At 43.8% G+C, this 15850-nt stretch overlaps 2 protein-coding genes across 3 annotated transcripts; one reads left to right on the top strand and one right to left on the bottom strand.

The window, feature by feature from the left end:
- The first annotated feature begins 1235 nt into the window (after positions 1–1235).
- On the top strand, positions 1236–12873 carry MTIF2 (mitochondrial translational initiation factor 2). 2 transcript variants are annotated; one of them, XM_074905410.1, is made up of 14 exons: positions 1236–1274; positions 2463–2694; positions 3197–3302; positions 4560–4731; positions 5188–5348; positions 5768–5944; positions 6482–6621; positions 7883–8007; positions 8769–8973; positions 9840–10092; positions 10752–10892; positions 11701–11865; positions 12077–12217; positions 12619–12873. In XM_074905410.1, the coding sequence occupies exons 2-14, from the start codon at positions 2470–2472 to the stop codon at positions 12786–12788; spliced, it is 2181 nt and encodes a 726-aa protein (XP_074761511.1). In that variant the 5' UTR covers positions 1236–1274; positions 2463–2469; the 3' UTR covers positions 12789–12873. The 2 variants fall into 2 exon arrangements, with proteins under 2 accessions (XP_074761511.1, XP_074761604.1); XM_074905503.1 differs by lacking the exon at positions 1236–1274 and having other exon boundaries at positions 2562–2694; positions 3151–3302.
- A 607-nt stretch (positions 12874–13480) lies between these two features.
- RPS27A (ribosomal protein S27a) lies at positions 13481–15631 on the bottom strand. The gene is made up of 6 exons (XM_074905641.1): positions 15544–15631; positions 15397–15458; positions 14991–15045; positions 14761–14846; positions 13948–14079; positions 13481–13663 (listed from the first exon to the last, which is right to left on the bottom strand). Exons 2-6 carry the CDS (start codon positions 15442–15444, stop codon positions 13514–13516), a joined length of 471 nt encoding a protein of 156 aa, XP_074761742.1. The 5' UTR covers positions 15445–15458; positions 15544–15631; the 3' UTR covers positions 13481–13513.
- Positions 15632–15850: the final 219 nt, after the last annotated feature.

Here is a 15850-nt window from a genome sequence, read left to right as displayed (position 1 = left end):
CATACGGAAAACCACCTTTGGTGTACTACCACAAGCCCCATATTACAGGCGAAGTGTCTAAAATACACAGCTCAGACGCAGAGGAGATGACAGTTATTACTCACAACAAGGACTTTGCAGCTGCCTGGTGGGGATTGCTGTAAAAGCAGTGCTGTCCCTCACAGACACCAAAGGATGTCATAGGATGGAGCTTGGGACCAGCTCTGGGTTTTACAAATGGCATTAATGAGGGTGTTACTGTAAACGCTGGCAGAGGAGCTCTCTGAGACTTTTTGGAGTTTTAGAAAGCAGCCAATCGTTATTGCAGGGCTTGATGCACAGGGGATCATTCCACCTGATGTGCATACACAAAAACAAATGTTCATTCTTTATATACCTTAAAAACATTAATATTGATGTGTTTTCCAGGAAGTTTCCACCTTTCCATCTATCCCATGTACATCGTGCTGGTGTTGCAGAACTACACTGTACATGAGTAGGAGGCTCACGTGATGTTGGTGGTTGTCTGGGGAGTTAGGCCCCTGTTTCTTTTTCCCTTTTATGTTCTTAAGTCTTTTGAGGACAATTTCTTCTCCTTGGATGTTTCCCAACTCTGTTATCCAAAAGTTGTTCTTTCTTATCTGCCTTGTTTGAGCATTTCTGCCAGGATGTATCTGTTCTTGAGGTTAGGGTATCTTCTCTGTATTTTTTCATCACTCAGGCCTTGTTACGTACAAAGTTAAACATTGTTTGGTAAAAGAATTTCTTCATAACCCCCCCTTTGAGCCTTGCAGGTGCACACATCTGGGTACAACAGATGATTGTAACACGCCTCAACTTGCAGGCACCAACTGCTCGCCGGCATCAAGGGAACATTAAGGATTTTTCAAAAAGCCCTTAAAGTTTCTGCTGTTTTGTTTTTGTTTTTGTTTTCCCCTGGTCTACTCAGTGATACTATTTTAGAGATGCCAATTAGAACTTTAAAAATCAATCACGTTAAAGCTTTAGACCGGAGGTGGGTGGGAGGGCATTGCAAAGCGAAGCAACTATCTCCTGGTAGGCGGGAAAAACCCAAGTTTAAGTGTATAGATTTAAAAGAAAATAAGCATCTCCGCAGCGCCAGGAGGGGGGTGAGAGGGGCCGGGCCCTGAGGGGATTTCCCGCCTCCCGTGAGGAGAGCGAGGCTCCGCCCTCTCGCGGGGCACCGCCCCTGCGCATGCGCGGTGCCCGCGCGCCAGGCGGCGCCTGCGCAGAGCGCACAGGCCGGGGCCGCCATTGCCGGCAGCGGGGCAAGGGTAGGCGGGTAGTGGGGACAGGGGAAGGAAGGGCAGGGCAGGAGGGGCCGCAGCCGGCAGGTCTCCGGAGCTTGGCGGCCTCGCCCTTGTTGCGTCGTGGCGGTGCGGCCCGGCTCGCGGTGCGGCGGGGGGTGTTTCTGAGGGGCGCGCCCGCCCTCGCCACCAGTAGCCCGCGGGCTCCCGGAGTGGCGAGGGGTTTCTTTGCGGTTAGCAGCCTCGCGGGGATTTATCTCCGCTGAGAGCTTCGCCAGTCCCGCCGTGACCTGACATTTTGGGTGTAGGCAGCGTCTGGTGGCAGCTCCTGCGGGTCCCCTCCGTTTGACCGATTTTGCCCCTTTAAAGCGCTCTTTAGGGGGAAACAAACAAACAAAAGTAGTTTTCGGTTGGTTGGTTTGTCATCTGCTCACTTCCTGCAGGTCTCCGCGTAGCGGAGAGTTTTTAAAGGGTCCGCACTCACTGTGAGAGGGCCTGGTAGCGTTTCTCTCACGGGGAGAGAAGACCTAGAAGGTCCAGAGAGCCGCATCACCGAGCAGAACCACAAAACAGGCAACTCTGAGCCAGAAGAGAAGTTCAAATAGGAGATTGTTGTACAGGATGATTAGCAAAATGACTCAAACCGAAATTAAGGTGCTTAAAACAAGATGTGGGATGATCTGACAGAAGCATCTTGTAAAGCTTAATTGCTAAGCCAGGCTTTAGCCTCAAAGGATGCCTCTGTCTGTCTGACAGCGCTGGTGTCATTGCGGTGCTGTAGTCGTTTAGTGGTGGTACGCGCTCATGTCAGCAACATTTTGCACATGTGTTTTACTGCCTTGGAGGGGTAGGTCGCACCTGGATAACTGTCACTGTAGCACGAAGAGTGCAAATGTCCCTTTCCTTTCTAGGTGGTGTCAAAGAACATGAAAGGGGGACTTGAGTAGATTTTATTAAAGATCATTGGAGTTGGGTGAAAGATTTGTCCGCTGTGGCTGTATTTGTAGATCTGTGTGTCTGTGGCGGGCTAGTGGAGAAAGGTGAAGCACTTAAGGAAACTCTTACATTGGAACGGTTACTAAATAGTTCAACTTTCGGAGTATTAAAAAGCCTGTTTTGAAACACAACTTTCATGCCTCGTGTTCCTGTCCATACCATAGGAAAGAGCATTTTTTAGCTTTGATGCTGACTTCAATCTGTCCTTTGTATTTTCAGTGAGGAAATGAATCGCGGGTTGATACTGAAGTTTGAAAATGTGGTGCAGTTACGTGGTGTGTGCCAGCAGCTGCGTACTCTCTCCCACAGAAGAGTTTACAGAGCACAATGGGAGCCTGTGCAGTCATCTGCATGTCCCAGGAGGTCCGTCCTTCTGCATCCGCAGCGCTGGCAGAAAGACAAATTTATCAGTGTTGCCTTATCGCCATGCAGGCAGCTAGCTACAAAGGAGGTAATGAGCAAAATCCAGTGATCTCTGGTTTTGTGGGAGGTTTCAAACCACAGGAACTCAGTTTGAGCATTTTAATTACCAAAATAAAGAGCTTTATAATGAATATAGAGAAGTTATTGTGAATTTATCAGACAGCATGTACTTAATGTACAACTATATTGTGACTGTCTCTCAAATTCCGACTTCAAGTGCTTATACCAGCAGCATCATGAATCTTTCAGAGGCAGGATAAAATTATTACAAAAATGAAAATGATTTTGTTGATTTTTTTTTCATTAATTTGAAAAATCAATAATGAAAAAAGATTTTGTAGTACACTATACATTTTTAATATTCAGGACGATTTGTTAAGTCATACATTTATTGTAATTCATTAGTATTGTAGTAAAAAAGATATGCTTACATCATATGGCTTGAGATCATTGTGTTCTTAATGTTGTTTTTATTATTTCTTAGTTTATGCCAGCTATGTCTTCCTATATACATATCTAATTCCATGTAGGAGACAAAACAGAAGAAAAAGAAGATACTAGTGACAAAAGGTGAAGTGGAGATAAGGCAGAAGATGACTGTTGAGGAACTTGCACGAGCTATGGGTAAAGACATAGGTGAGAGCCTACTCTGTTGTTTGAGATGGAATGAAACACAACAGTTGAAATCTGTCCTGCCCCTTTCATGAGCAGTAAAGGCGAGGTTGTCTACGATGGCATTAGTTAGTGGTTGCTAATTCCTCCCTTAGCAAGGTAGGTTGTACCCATTCCAAAGAAAGTGTTGGCAGACACAATGGCAGACTTAACGGGAAAAAAAGTTGGGTCATCCACATTACCAGGCAAGACATTTTAATGTGAAGAAGCCAGGACTCTTCTGTCTCCAGCAGAAAGGCTTCGCATGCAGGTAGGGTGCTCTTTATGACCATTTCCTAAATGCTAAATTATTCTGGAGGGAAAAACATTGCACCCTGGCTTGTCAAAGCTGGACCCCTGTGAGTGAAGAATTCATGGCTATGGAGAGAAGGTGCAAAAAAGAGCTTCAGTCCATAATCCAACAGGAATTGTGGATTCAGGAGAGATACACATTCCACTAAACAGTCTTTTGATTAACTGGGAGCAGGCAGGACTTGTCTAGAAACACTCCACTCTTCAGGTGGCTGTCCTAAGAGTTACAGGAGCAAGTTTGTGCTTTTAATCCCATGAACCCGTGGCTCAGCTTGACCAGTCTTCAGTGATGTTTTAGGGGGGTTATTAGCATGTTTTGTCTGTTGACATTTGAAATAGTTCCTTACCTGTATAATATCAATCTCCAATCTCTTTTTATCCAGCTGGGTACTTTTTCTGGCAGACTTGCCTCTCGATGAGAAGAGAAGCAGAGAAGTCTGTCATGTCTTGCTGTGTGTTTCTAAGATAGACTTGTAACGGTGCTTAGGTCAGCATGTAACAATTTTTGATTACTGCAGTATGTTCTGTATTTCTAGTACCAAAGAAAGAGGCATATGAACAGATTTATCAAATTTTCTTCCTCACTGAATCACTTCTTAGCTGTTTGGTTTAGATGTGTTTCAGTTGTTTTGTGCATAGGGATTAATGGGAGAGTAGGCTCTAAAAATGTGAGTGAAAAATAAGATTGTAGCATCTAATCACGCAGTCATTTTCAGTAAACCTTTCTGAACCATGTTCTTCTCTGCAAGTATGTAGTGTAACGGGAACTTTTAGATAAATCCAACTAAAAGAAAAATGCTTGGTGAGTGAAACTTATTACCATGATATAAACTACTAATGAAAAAGTTTTAAACTGTATGAAGTGGGGAGGGGGTTGTCCCACATGTTTTTGTGGATGTAGTTGTTAAATGTCTTTTATTTTTTCTACAGATCATATTTATGAAGCGTTGCTGTACACAGACATTGACCTTGATTCAGTAGAACCAGATTCCATTTTGTATGAAGACCATATCAAGCTAATTGTCAAAAAATCAGGCATGAAGTTTAAATCAGCAAAACTGAAAGAGGAAAAAGAAAGAGTAAACACAGATGCTGTGAAAAGGTAAGCTGTGAACTGTTCCTTTAGACTCTTTTTATCCTGTTTGTTTCTGCATGTGTTTTTCATAGATGGTATTTTCTTTGTTCTGATGGTATGTTGATGATCTTAAATCTTAATCTGATAATATTTAAAAGGTAGAGTTTACTATTTTTATTTCTTTAGTCATAAAACTGATTCTTGGATTTTATTTGGTTTAGGTGAGATTTTGCTGTGCCATTTTCTGAAGAAAAGGCAGTTCGCATTTGTTCTGCTGAATTGCTGTGTTAATTGATGCAGCAGTCAGATTGAGCACTAAGAGGGGTAGCTGTGTGGCGTAGCTAGGAGTTGTGATCCCAGGGAAGTGAGCCTCACCTCTTCATCACTGAATTCTGGAAAACGGCTCTTTGCTCGCCGTAGTGGGCACGTGTGTCACTCGGAATTGTTTTGACATTTACAAACCATGTTTTGTTTTAATTGTAGGCCTCCTGCAGACCCAGCAGCACTAACCCCACGGCCCCCGGTTGTTACTATCTTGGGCCATGTTGATCATGGGAAAACAACCTTACTTGACAGTCTGAGAAAAACTCAAGTGGCATCCATGGAAGCAGGAGGCATTACACAACACATTGGGGCTTTTCTCGGTATGATTCACGTGTACGTGCTTGTGTATCAAACAGTTTATTCTCCATGTTGCATAGTGGGCTGACTTGCTGCTGGTTCATTGGGGAAAACTGTTCCAACATAAATAGTTTATGTGTAAACAGTGAAAAAGGAAATCATAACTTGGGATAACTGTCATAACTATGTGGATGGAACCTTGAAGTTGATTCTCTGTGCAGTTGAAATTATATTTAGGCTGTTTTGGGTTCTGAAAGATCCCAGGACACTTCCCTCCCCACCCCCTCAGGAGTTAAAAGCACTTTTGGCCTCCATGCCAACAGTTATCTGTCTGCCTAAAACATGTCTTCATCATGAAAAAAGTTCTCAAAGGAGCGATGCTTGATTTACAATAGGTCAAATAAAGCTGATTTTAAAATGTACTGTATGCATTTGTTCACAGTACATTTGCCTTCTGGGGAAAAGATAACTTTTCTTGATACTCCTGGACATGCAGCTTTTTCAGCCATGCGAGCAAGAGGTACCCATGTTACCGACATCGTCATCTTGGTTGTGGCGGCAGAAGATGGGGTGATGGAACAAACTGTAGAGTCCATCCAGCATGCTAAAAATGCAGGAGGTACGGGGCTTAATTTGTTCATAGTATGTTTTGAAGGGAATGGCAAGCCCAGGACACAAAGTTAGTATCTGAGGTGTGTGTTACTGTGCGGCTCAAATAATGAGCACTTGGCCAATGTTTATTCACCTTTCAAGAGAAACTCCTCAAACTGGAATCCACAGAACTTGGAAAATAACTGTCATAGTCCCCTTCCTTCTCCCCGTGGAAGGTGCTGGAAGATACACTGATTGTTGCAGTAATATGTGAGGATACTAAAATACTAATATTTTCGCAGGACTCACAGGTTTGTGAGAAAAGCACTCATAAGGGTGTGTGGGAGGGGTGTTTTTGTTCTTTTGGGTTTTTTCCCTTCCCTACTAGGATAACTCCTCCAGCTTACTCACGGTAGCTCATATCCCCGTGGCTGTTCAGGAATAGGCACCAAGTGAGAGGATTTGTTCTAAGCAGTCATAACCAGCACTCACCTTCTATTGCAGTTGTGCTAGTAGCAGCAAGATTCGGTTAGGTTGGTGATGAGTTTGTTTGGTCTCTTTTTAGTTCCTCTTATCCTCGCCATTAATAAATGTGACAAACCTGAAGCTGATCCTGAAAGAGTAAAGAAGGAATTGCTGGCTCACGATGTAGTCTGTGAAGAGTTCGGAGGTGATGTTCAAGCTGTAAATATTTCTGCGCTCAAGGTAAAGTTTTGATGGAAAAAATGGTGTTTGTGAATGTCTGATATGTGGATACGGCTGCATTTTTATTTGGCAGCTGGAAAATAAAATGCTTATTTTCCTGGTATTTGACATCTTACCATGAGCTAAGTGCTGCTGGCTCTCACCAGAAGTACTTGAAACATACTTGTATTTTGAGGCTTAGACCTTCAGTGACCAACAATATCTCATTTTTCTTACGGGAATTTAGTGGATATTTTTCAGGGTAATCCTAATTGGTTTCCTTATATATTTGCTCATTGTATGAAATCAGTGCCAAATCAAGGTTGGTGATAATGCTGTGCATGAAGAGAAAAATGCAGATGGGGTGAATAAATAATTTCCTAACACATGCCTAATCACAGGAACATAATTTTACAGTGGTCATACAAGATTTACCATCTTATCCTTCTTTTTCCTATGGGGTCCTGGCTTTCTTCCAGGGAGCTCTGAGAAGCTTCTTGCAGGCATCCACTGCTGTAGCCCCCTCTCCCACTACCCAAAGCCCCACCACACAAACCCAGCATGAAACCAAACTAGAATCTGAACTTCAATTTTGTGGTGGCCAGAGCAACTTTGTCCAAACCAATGCAGCAGTATCTTGGCCTTATTGCTGTCTTTCTAAATGTATCCAAAGTAATTTTCTAAAATTTCAGGCAAGACATTTTGAAGACGTGCCTTTACACTTTAAAACAGGCTTATATAAAAATGGCTTCTCCATTCAGCTCTGTAGCACATGTTGTTGTCCTAAATCCTGGAGATCTGGATGCTGCAGCTCATTGTATCTGTTCTCAAAAATCATGTGTAATTAGAACAAAGGGGGAAAAAAAAAACCAAAACAGACAAACAGTTTTGTCTCTGATGTTCTGGAGTCTTGACCAGGTGGTAGATGTCCTCAAGTTTCAGTTTGGCTGTTTAAGTGTTTTGGGGTTTTTTGCCTTTTTTTTAAAAAAAAAATTTGCATTCCTAACATACTTGTAGCAGAATATGTCAGCATTTTTCTGCATTCTTAACCCGGCTGCTGTGAGCAAAGAAGCAAGGTGAGTGTCCTTCCTAACGTTTTGTGCATTCTGGACCAGCTGTGCAGCAGTATGGATAGTTCATTGCTTTAGGGCCATCTTGCCTTGAAGGCGAAGGGGTCTGGGCTGTTGGACTCTATTGCATTGTAGATTTCAACTTCTGATCTTACTTTAAGTAGGCGCTTCCTTTATTCTACGTATTTTTCTGTATGTATGGTTCTATACAGGGTGAAAACCTGATGGTTTTAGCAGAAGCAACGGTTGCTTTAGCAGAGATGTTAGAACTGAAGGCAGATTCTACAGGTCTGGTAGAGGGGACTGTAATTGAGTCTCGCAAAGACAAAGGTAAAGGGTAAGTAAGTAATCTGCTGCTTTTACAACTTCAATGAAACAATTTGCAACTGTTCAGACAGTTAATAACTCAGTATTCACATTTAACATTGAACTTCTTGTTGTTAAACTGTAACAGTTTCTGTGCAGTGTTTGTAAAAAGCATTGAAATGTTACTCTACAGCATGCAGGCCAGAAAAAGAAGTAATCCGCTGATGGGGCAAAATTCGTCCTAAAACTGAAATTAAATCCTGTAAGCACAGGAAGTAGTTTAAAATGCTAGGACATACGTATTTTTAAACACATCCTTAAAAAAGTAGAAACAACGAAGTTAATAGTCATAATGTAATATGGTGAATTGTATGTAACGTGACATTTTACTCCTTTAAAAATCTTGCTCTTTTTGAAGGTTCTTGTAAACAGGGCGTGTTGTGCCCTCTCTAAAAAGGAACTGAATTCCAGAAAGTTGTTGGATTTTGCAGGGGATTTTTGGAGGGGGAGGGTGTCCCTTAATGTGTAAAATAGTTCTGTTGCTGATTTCACAAATGCCAGTTTTTGTATTGATGTGTAGAAATTAAGAGAGCACAGAACAGGTTCTGGGCTTTTTGCAAGCCACTTAAAAATTTTATTAGAGCTGTAATAAAATGTGTCACAGGAATATTCAGCCTGTGATCGATTACAAGTACCTTCTGCGTTGTGTTTGCTCACCCACACTGACGTGAAAACAGGGAGAAGAGTCAATTTAATCTTTTTCTGTTCTCTTTCTTCTCTGCTTTTCACTAGTCCAGTTACCACAGCCATCGTGCAAAGAGGAACTCTGCGGAAGGGCTGTGTTCTGGTTGCAGGGAAGACGTGGGCGAAAGTGCGTTTCATGTTTGATGAGAATGGCAAAGCTGTAGATGCAGCCTCTCCGGGCATCCCAGTGGAAATCATGGGCTGGAAGGAAGTCCCTTCGGCGGGAGATGAAATCCTTGAAGTAGAATCTGAGGTACAGAAAGAATGGTTTAATGGAAAATTTACACTGCAGTAAGGTGGATTGGAGGGAGCTGAGTATAAAATAAGTGATAGCTTTCATTCTAAATCACCTATGTAGCATGATGAAAGCTGAAGGCCAAGCATGGGTATTAAGAGCTGAGCTAGGTGTGGTGTAAGGGGAACAAGGATTTGCATTTTGCCTCTTTATTTTCCACTGCCCCCACTTCTCCCCAGCCAGACTGTTCTCTCCTCGTCCCTGTGCATCCACATTAACTTCCTCTTCAATCCCACGAAGCGAGCAGGCTGTCTGTGGAGGTGAAGATGAGTCACCTCTGGTTCATGGTTTTGCTTCTGGTGGTCATCCTGCCTTCCTCCATGCTGGCTTTGCAGTGACCGTGGTCCTGAAGGGCTTCTGATGGGGTCATCTGGGATATGTTCTAACGTGTTCCCTTTCTAAAGGCACAGATGCTTTTCTGGTTTATGTGATCCCACTATCACCTTACCCGGGGAACAATCCAGTACTTAATGGTATCAGTATTTTAATTTTAGAATGACAGAACTAGTTTCTGAGAAAATAAGCATAAAATACAGCTTGCAATAGGTGTTGTCAGAGCTGGACAAATACCACATGGAAGAGTTGAACAGTGACTTACTCTCTTCTGCAGTGCAGACATAGTGTAAAAATGAGCCTTGAGTCATGCTGTAGCCCAGGGAGGAAGCTGCTGTGCTCGTTCTCTGCCATGCTTGCAGTAAAACCTGTTGTTACATGTGAGAGGAAATGAGTGAGCCTGTAGAGGAGATGCAAAGGGATGAAGTTGCATTAATGTGGAGTTTTCAAAAGCAGTGTTTTAAAGATAATGTTTCTGTCATCCTGCCCAGCAAAGGGCCCATGAAGTTATGGCGTGGAGAACCTATGCTGAACAACAGGAGAGGATGAAAAGGGATGTGGAAGTTATTGAAGCAAAGCAAAAGGAACACAGGATGGAATATGAGAAGAAGCAACAGAAGCTAGCCCACCTGACCTGGAGACAGAGGAAGGCAGTGCTCTACAATGCCAACAAGCACCTCATGTTTTCAAGGCCTAAAGAGAGAACAGAGATGGACAAGAATGTGTTGTCGGTAATAGTGAAAGGTGCTGTCCTGTTCTGTTTACTGCTCTGTCGTTTTTCTGCTTTTCCAGTGTTCAGTCTGAAGCATAGCTCTGAACTGTTACCAGAAGTTTAAAACTGAACAGTAAGAGGAGGGGCATCAGAAAACATCCAGTAGTCAGAAGGATGTGATTGCTGCAGGGCTGGAGCAACAGGAAAATTGGAGCCCAATCCCCGTACCCCTTTTACTTCTGAGTAAAACACATACAAGTGCCTCTGTATATATATATATATATATATATAAAATTTTAAAAGTACATGTTTAAAAAACCCAACAAGCTCTATGAGCAGCAGTACTGCATCAACAAAATGAAGGACAAGAATAATTATAGATTAGTTCAAGTGGGACAGGAGGAACTTGGTTTGACCTCACCTTTAGTGATATCTAAGCAGTGATGGTAGTAGCTGAAAAACTGCAAACTTGGCAGCAGATGTGGAGCCTCTGCTCCTATGGTATCAATTCAGGTCATTGTTGGCATTGATAGACTTGTTAGAGGTGTTTTAACAGACTACTGAAAATAGTGAGAATGGTAGGTGTCAGAAGACTTCATGTGGCACGGCATGGAGTTGTCACCCACTTGGTTCTGCTTCAGTGTTTGTCTGATGTACACCAAGTCAGCAGGACTTGTGTTTCTCCACACAGGTGATGTGGATGGCTCTGTGGAAACTATTCTGAACATTCTGGACAGCTACGATGCTGACCATGAATGTAAACTGGACGTCATTCATTTTGGAATGGGAGACATCAGTGAAACAGATATAAATCTTGCTGAAGCATTCAATGGTGAGTCTGTTCTTAAAAAACAGTTTACAACTAGTACAAACTATTGAAATGGGTGGGGCTTATTTGGGTTTTGTTTCTCAATAATTAGCAGCGTCAACAAGTTAAAGCTGTATCTATCTTAAAAATCTTTAATATCAAACAGAGCGGGCAGGGAAGGCTATAAATCACATGCCAGTGGAAGGACTCTTGACAAGCCCTTGCCAGTAGTTGAACTATTAAGGTTAAACTCTTCACTCAGGTTGCTTTATGATGCTCAAACAGGGCAAGGCTTGAGAAGGTCACAAAAGAACTTCCTTTTGCTCAGGGAGGTAACTTTGGAAAGACTGTGGCAGTAGCTGTTCCTGTTGGTACCCTGCAATTCTTGTAGAGGAGGTGGGGTCCTTGGACCTGCTGTACGCTGTACTCCACAGTTGGATGAGAATGAGTTCACTTTCACCTTTACTGGGACAGCCACGCTGCTTTTCCAGCCCCAAAAGGGAAGGTCCTTGTCCCTTTATGTAAGCTCTGCTGAGCTGTGTTTAAGACTTCGTGTCTGCTTTGGTACCTCCCGTTCTGTCATTGGGAAACTTTCTGCGAGAGTTTTTTTTGAGCCATTTATTTTGATACAAAGTTCATAGCAGTCGATGTGCACCAGTGGCAGAAATAAATGGTCCCTCTTTGAAAGGGTAACAGCAGTAAAATTCTGTTTCTTGTTTTGCTGACTGCCAGCTGCAAGTTGAACACAAAAGTATAGACACAGCACACACTTCCACTTACCCTTTTGAGTGACCTCTTATAGTCACCACTTGCCCACTGTTTTATTTACCAGGTGTTGTGTTTGGATTCAGTGTGAAAGCCAATGAAAGCATTAAACAACTGGCTGCTAAAAAGGGAATAAAAATTAAACTTCACAATATAATCTACAAACTTATTGAAGACTTGAAAGATGAGCTAAATAGCAGACTACCCCCATCTGTGGAGGAGAACACAATAGGTGAGTTTTGACTGACTTGTTAAAAAGCTTTGCTTCGCCATGTGGCCTACAGTTTATTCTCCTGTAAAATGTTCCTACTTAACAAATGCTTTATATTCCTCTGTAGCTGCTTTTGTTTTAAGCTGGACACATGGAAGAGTGTAGCTTGCTTCTACTTATTGCCAGTTTGTTACTCTTGTGTACTTCATACACCTTTACTTTTTTCTTTTAGGGGAAGCTTCTGTTCTGGACATATTCTCTGTCACTGTAGGAAAAAACAAAATTCCAGTAGCTGGATGCAGAGTACAGAAGGGGCTGCTAGACAAAAAAATGAAATTCAAGTTAATGCGTAAGGGGGATGTTATTTGGAAAGGTAAGTGTAATTGCCACAGAAAGGTATCTGCATTCAGTATTGGACACTGCTCCTTCCCAGTGAGGTTAGTGCAACAGGCACAGAGCTGTTCTTAGGGCAATCCCCAATGCTGCTTGGGATGGAGTTGCTCCAACCACAGAAAAGCTGCCCAGTGCAGAGCTGCACTGCTCTCCAGACCTTTTCCTACCCCTCCCCCCTCTGACAGGAAAGCACTAGCAGCACAGGATTTACCTGCTGAGATGTCTGACTTTCATTATCTGCAAGTGCTCATAATCCCTACATTTTCTTGCTTTCATTTTGTAACTACAAGGCAAAACAAGAATTCTGTAAGGACAAACCAGAAAACTTCCATGCTCTAATGTTAGCAGGCTCGCTTTCTTTGACACAATTTCTCTCTGTAGGATCTTTATCATCGCTGAAGCATCATAAAGATGATGTCCAGGTAATAAAAGTGGGTATGGATTGCGGATTGAGTTTGGACAAGTATCTAGAATTCAATATTGGAGATGGAATTATCTGTTACGAAGAAAAGGAAGTTCAACAGACAACTTCCTGGGATCCAGGATTTTAAAATACGTTTGAATACATTTACACTCAAGAACATGTATTATTCCTGGCTGCCCTTCAACTCTTAACATTAAATGGACTTTCAGAGACAGAGTTTCTTGGTATCTACTGTTTCTGTAACAAGGTTCTGCTTTTAAATCTTGTTTAACAACCAGCTTCCCTCACTGGAAAACAGGATATACTAAACGAACTAATTGCAAGCACTTCCAAGGGTGTAAAACCATCAGGGTATAAATGTTTCTGATGACCATCTTTTGGTTCCAAAAAAGCTGAGCCATCTCTTTTCTCCCCCTCTGTGCTGCTCTGCAGTTCACTGGGATGTGGTTTGCGTTTTGTTGGGACTCTGCTCCCCTTCTCTCTAGCACTGCCCCACATGTAGGCATGACTGCAGCCCTCTTCCTCTCGTTTTTCCAGATTAGGACTACTGTACTGTCTGCTCCTCTGGTTTAGAGACCAGTTCTAAGGTTAACTAGTGGTGTGGGGGTTTTTTATTTACTCTGCCATTGCTACCCCTTATCTCCTTTGAAAGAGACTTAACTAACCAAAGCCACTCTTTTAAAGTTACTGCTTCAGTTCTACAGCCAAAGTATTTCATCCTAGTTGGCAGTCAGCATCCAAAGTTTCACAGATTTTTCTTGCTTAGCATCAGAGATGAAACACAGTGCCCCAGAAAGTAGAAATAAATCCTTAAAGCAGTACAGAACTTCAGATTTTTATTGTCTAGTACATTTACTTGTCTTCTGGTTTATTGAAGCAGTAGGTCAGACAGCACTTGCCGCAGTAGTGTCTGTCGAAGTGACTAGCCATGAAGACTCCAGCTCCACACTCCTCAGAGGGGCACTCCCGGCGCAGGCGACTGATCTTGCCATTCTCATCCACCTGGGAAGGCCAAAGACAGAACATCTCACATATAGACTCGCCACATTTTAGCAGTGATGATCACTTTGACAAAAAAAAACTCCTCCAAGTAATTTTTTTGATAGTTAGTACATCAAAATTCTTGAAGCAGCTGCCCAACCACAACAGTTTCCCTTTGATTTAACAGGGGGGATGTTTGCAATTAGAATACACCAAGCTGCATGCAGGCTAGTTAAGAGGCTTCATGTCCTGCCTGGTGAGAGCTAAGTTTTCATTGAGTTTCTCCTAGGGTTAGTTCTACCCACCTTGTAGTACTTAAGCACCGCAAGCTTAACCTTCTTTCTCTTATGCTTGTTCTTCTTAGGAGTAGTGTAAGACTTCTTCTTTCTTTTCTTGGCACCACCACGAAGTCTCAGCACAAGGTGAAGAGTTGATTCCTATTTGTAAAGCACATGAAAGACACTCTAAATGCTTTCTCAAGACAAAAGTAGCAGTTAAGCAGGCTTTTCCTTTTATCTACAGAAAGTAGATCTCAAGTGCCAGGTAGTAAGCAAAGCTCTAAAAGGATTATTTGCCATTAATGTGTAAACACACAGGCTCCAGTGAACAGGGGGCTGCTGCACCCCAACCCCGTAAGGTTCAATTACTGTAACATCTGCTGTGACTATATCTTGCTGGTCTAACTGCACTCGCAGAATAGTTCCATGATGTAACTAAGCCAAACTGAGGGCTATTTGTTGCTCCTCCTTTCTAGTGGCACTCAGTGGCCTGCTGTCAGGTTCAGCTGGCAGAAGTGAGCAGGATTTTTCATGTTATCCCCCTAAAGCAGCTCACCACAGTGTGCCACAGGCCAGGGCTGACAGAATGGAAGCACTAGAAGTGGAAGCTGTGAGAAATGTTTTCTTCTGACTTGCAAATAGACACTGAGCTGCAACAACTGTCAGTTCTAGGCCTAACATCAGTACTTGCCTAGTCAGAAGTGCTACCCAACCCTAAATCAATTGATTTGGTTGAATCCATTTGAAAGATTTCTTAGGCTAAGCAGCAACCAAGGTTGGTCTCCTAGAGTAGTGCCAACTACTTGGTACTATAACACTCCGTTCAGCCTTTCTACTCACTTTTTGAATATTGTAGTCAGACAGCGTACGTCCATCTTCTAGCTGCTTACCAGCAAAAATCAGCCGCTGCTGGTCAGGAGGAATGCCTAATGATGACATAAATCGAGATTAAATGAGGAATGTGAACTATTACATTCTAGAGTAAAGTAAGAGGCTACTGCAGGCAAATCACATCTGCGTTAAGATGTACATCAATCCAACAGGGTGGAGTAAGTGCATATTGAACTTACCCTCCTTATCCTGGATCTTAGTTTTTACATTTTCTATAGTATCAGAAGGCTCAACCTATTATGAAACAAAACAACGAGTAAAAACACGCTCTGCGTTTTAATTAGCTCAAGAAAAGCACAAAAACCACGAGGAGCTTCCGCCGCACCACGGATGCTGTCACTGCCATTTCGGTCCAGCCAGCTCGGGGTAGGCCCGGCATTTTTCGTTGCATCCTGATATTTCGGTGCACCAGAAGCTACCAGTCGGCTTTTTTTTTTCCTGCATCCCGACATTTCGGGGCCCCAGAAGGCACCGGTTGACCCGGAATGGTTGAGGAGGGGGATGCGCGGCCCTGCCGCCGCTCGGAGCCGGGCTGCAACCGCGTCGCGCCGGAGGCAGCGCGGGGAGGGGGCCGCGGCGGCTCACCTCGAGGGTGATGGTTTTCCCCGTGAGGGTCTTCACGAAGATCTGCATGGCGAGGCCGGCACCTGCGGGGGAGAGGCGGTGAGGGGCGCTTGGAGCCGGGGGACAGAAGGGAAGCGGCCACGCTACGGCCGCGCAAGCAAGACTCACCCGCGCCCTGCTCGCGGAATGGCGGCCGCCTGAAAGAGCGTCGCGCCGCCCCTGCACGGGGTTTCTACCCGCGGCGGCTGAGGGGCGGGAGGCTCGGCGGGACTACGGCTCCCGGCTCCCCCCGCCGGCGGCCGCCGCGCTGCAGCCTGTCGGGAGTCGTAGTCCCGGCCCGGGGGTTGGGCGGGAACCCGGTAGAGGCCGCTCCCACAATGCACCGCGGCCGCTCCCACAATGCACTACGGCTGCCCTCAGGGAGGTGCAACCTCAGCCCGCCCTCACGGCTGGGAGGGGAGAGGGTCGACCCTCT

The sequence above is a fragment of the Athene noctua genome, chromosome 1 (genome assembly GCF_965140245.1).
Source record: "Athene noctua chromosome 1, bAthNoc1.hap1.1, whole genome shotgun sequence".
In the NCBI taxonomy this organism is placed as follows: Eukaryota; Metazoa; Chordata; class Aves; order Strigiformes; family Strigidae; genus Athene; species Athene noctua.
Note: the sequence above shows the minus strand (reverse complement) of the source record. Positions and strands in the feature narration are given on the sequence as shown.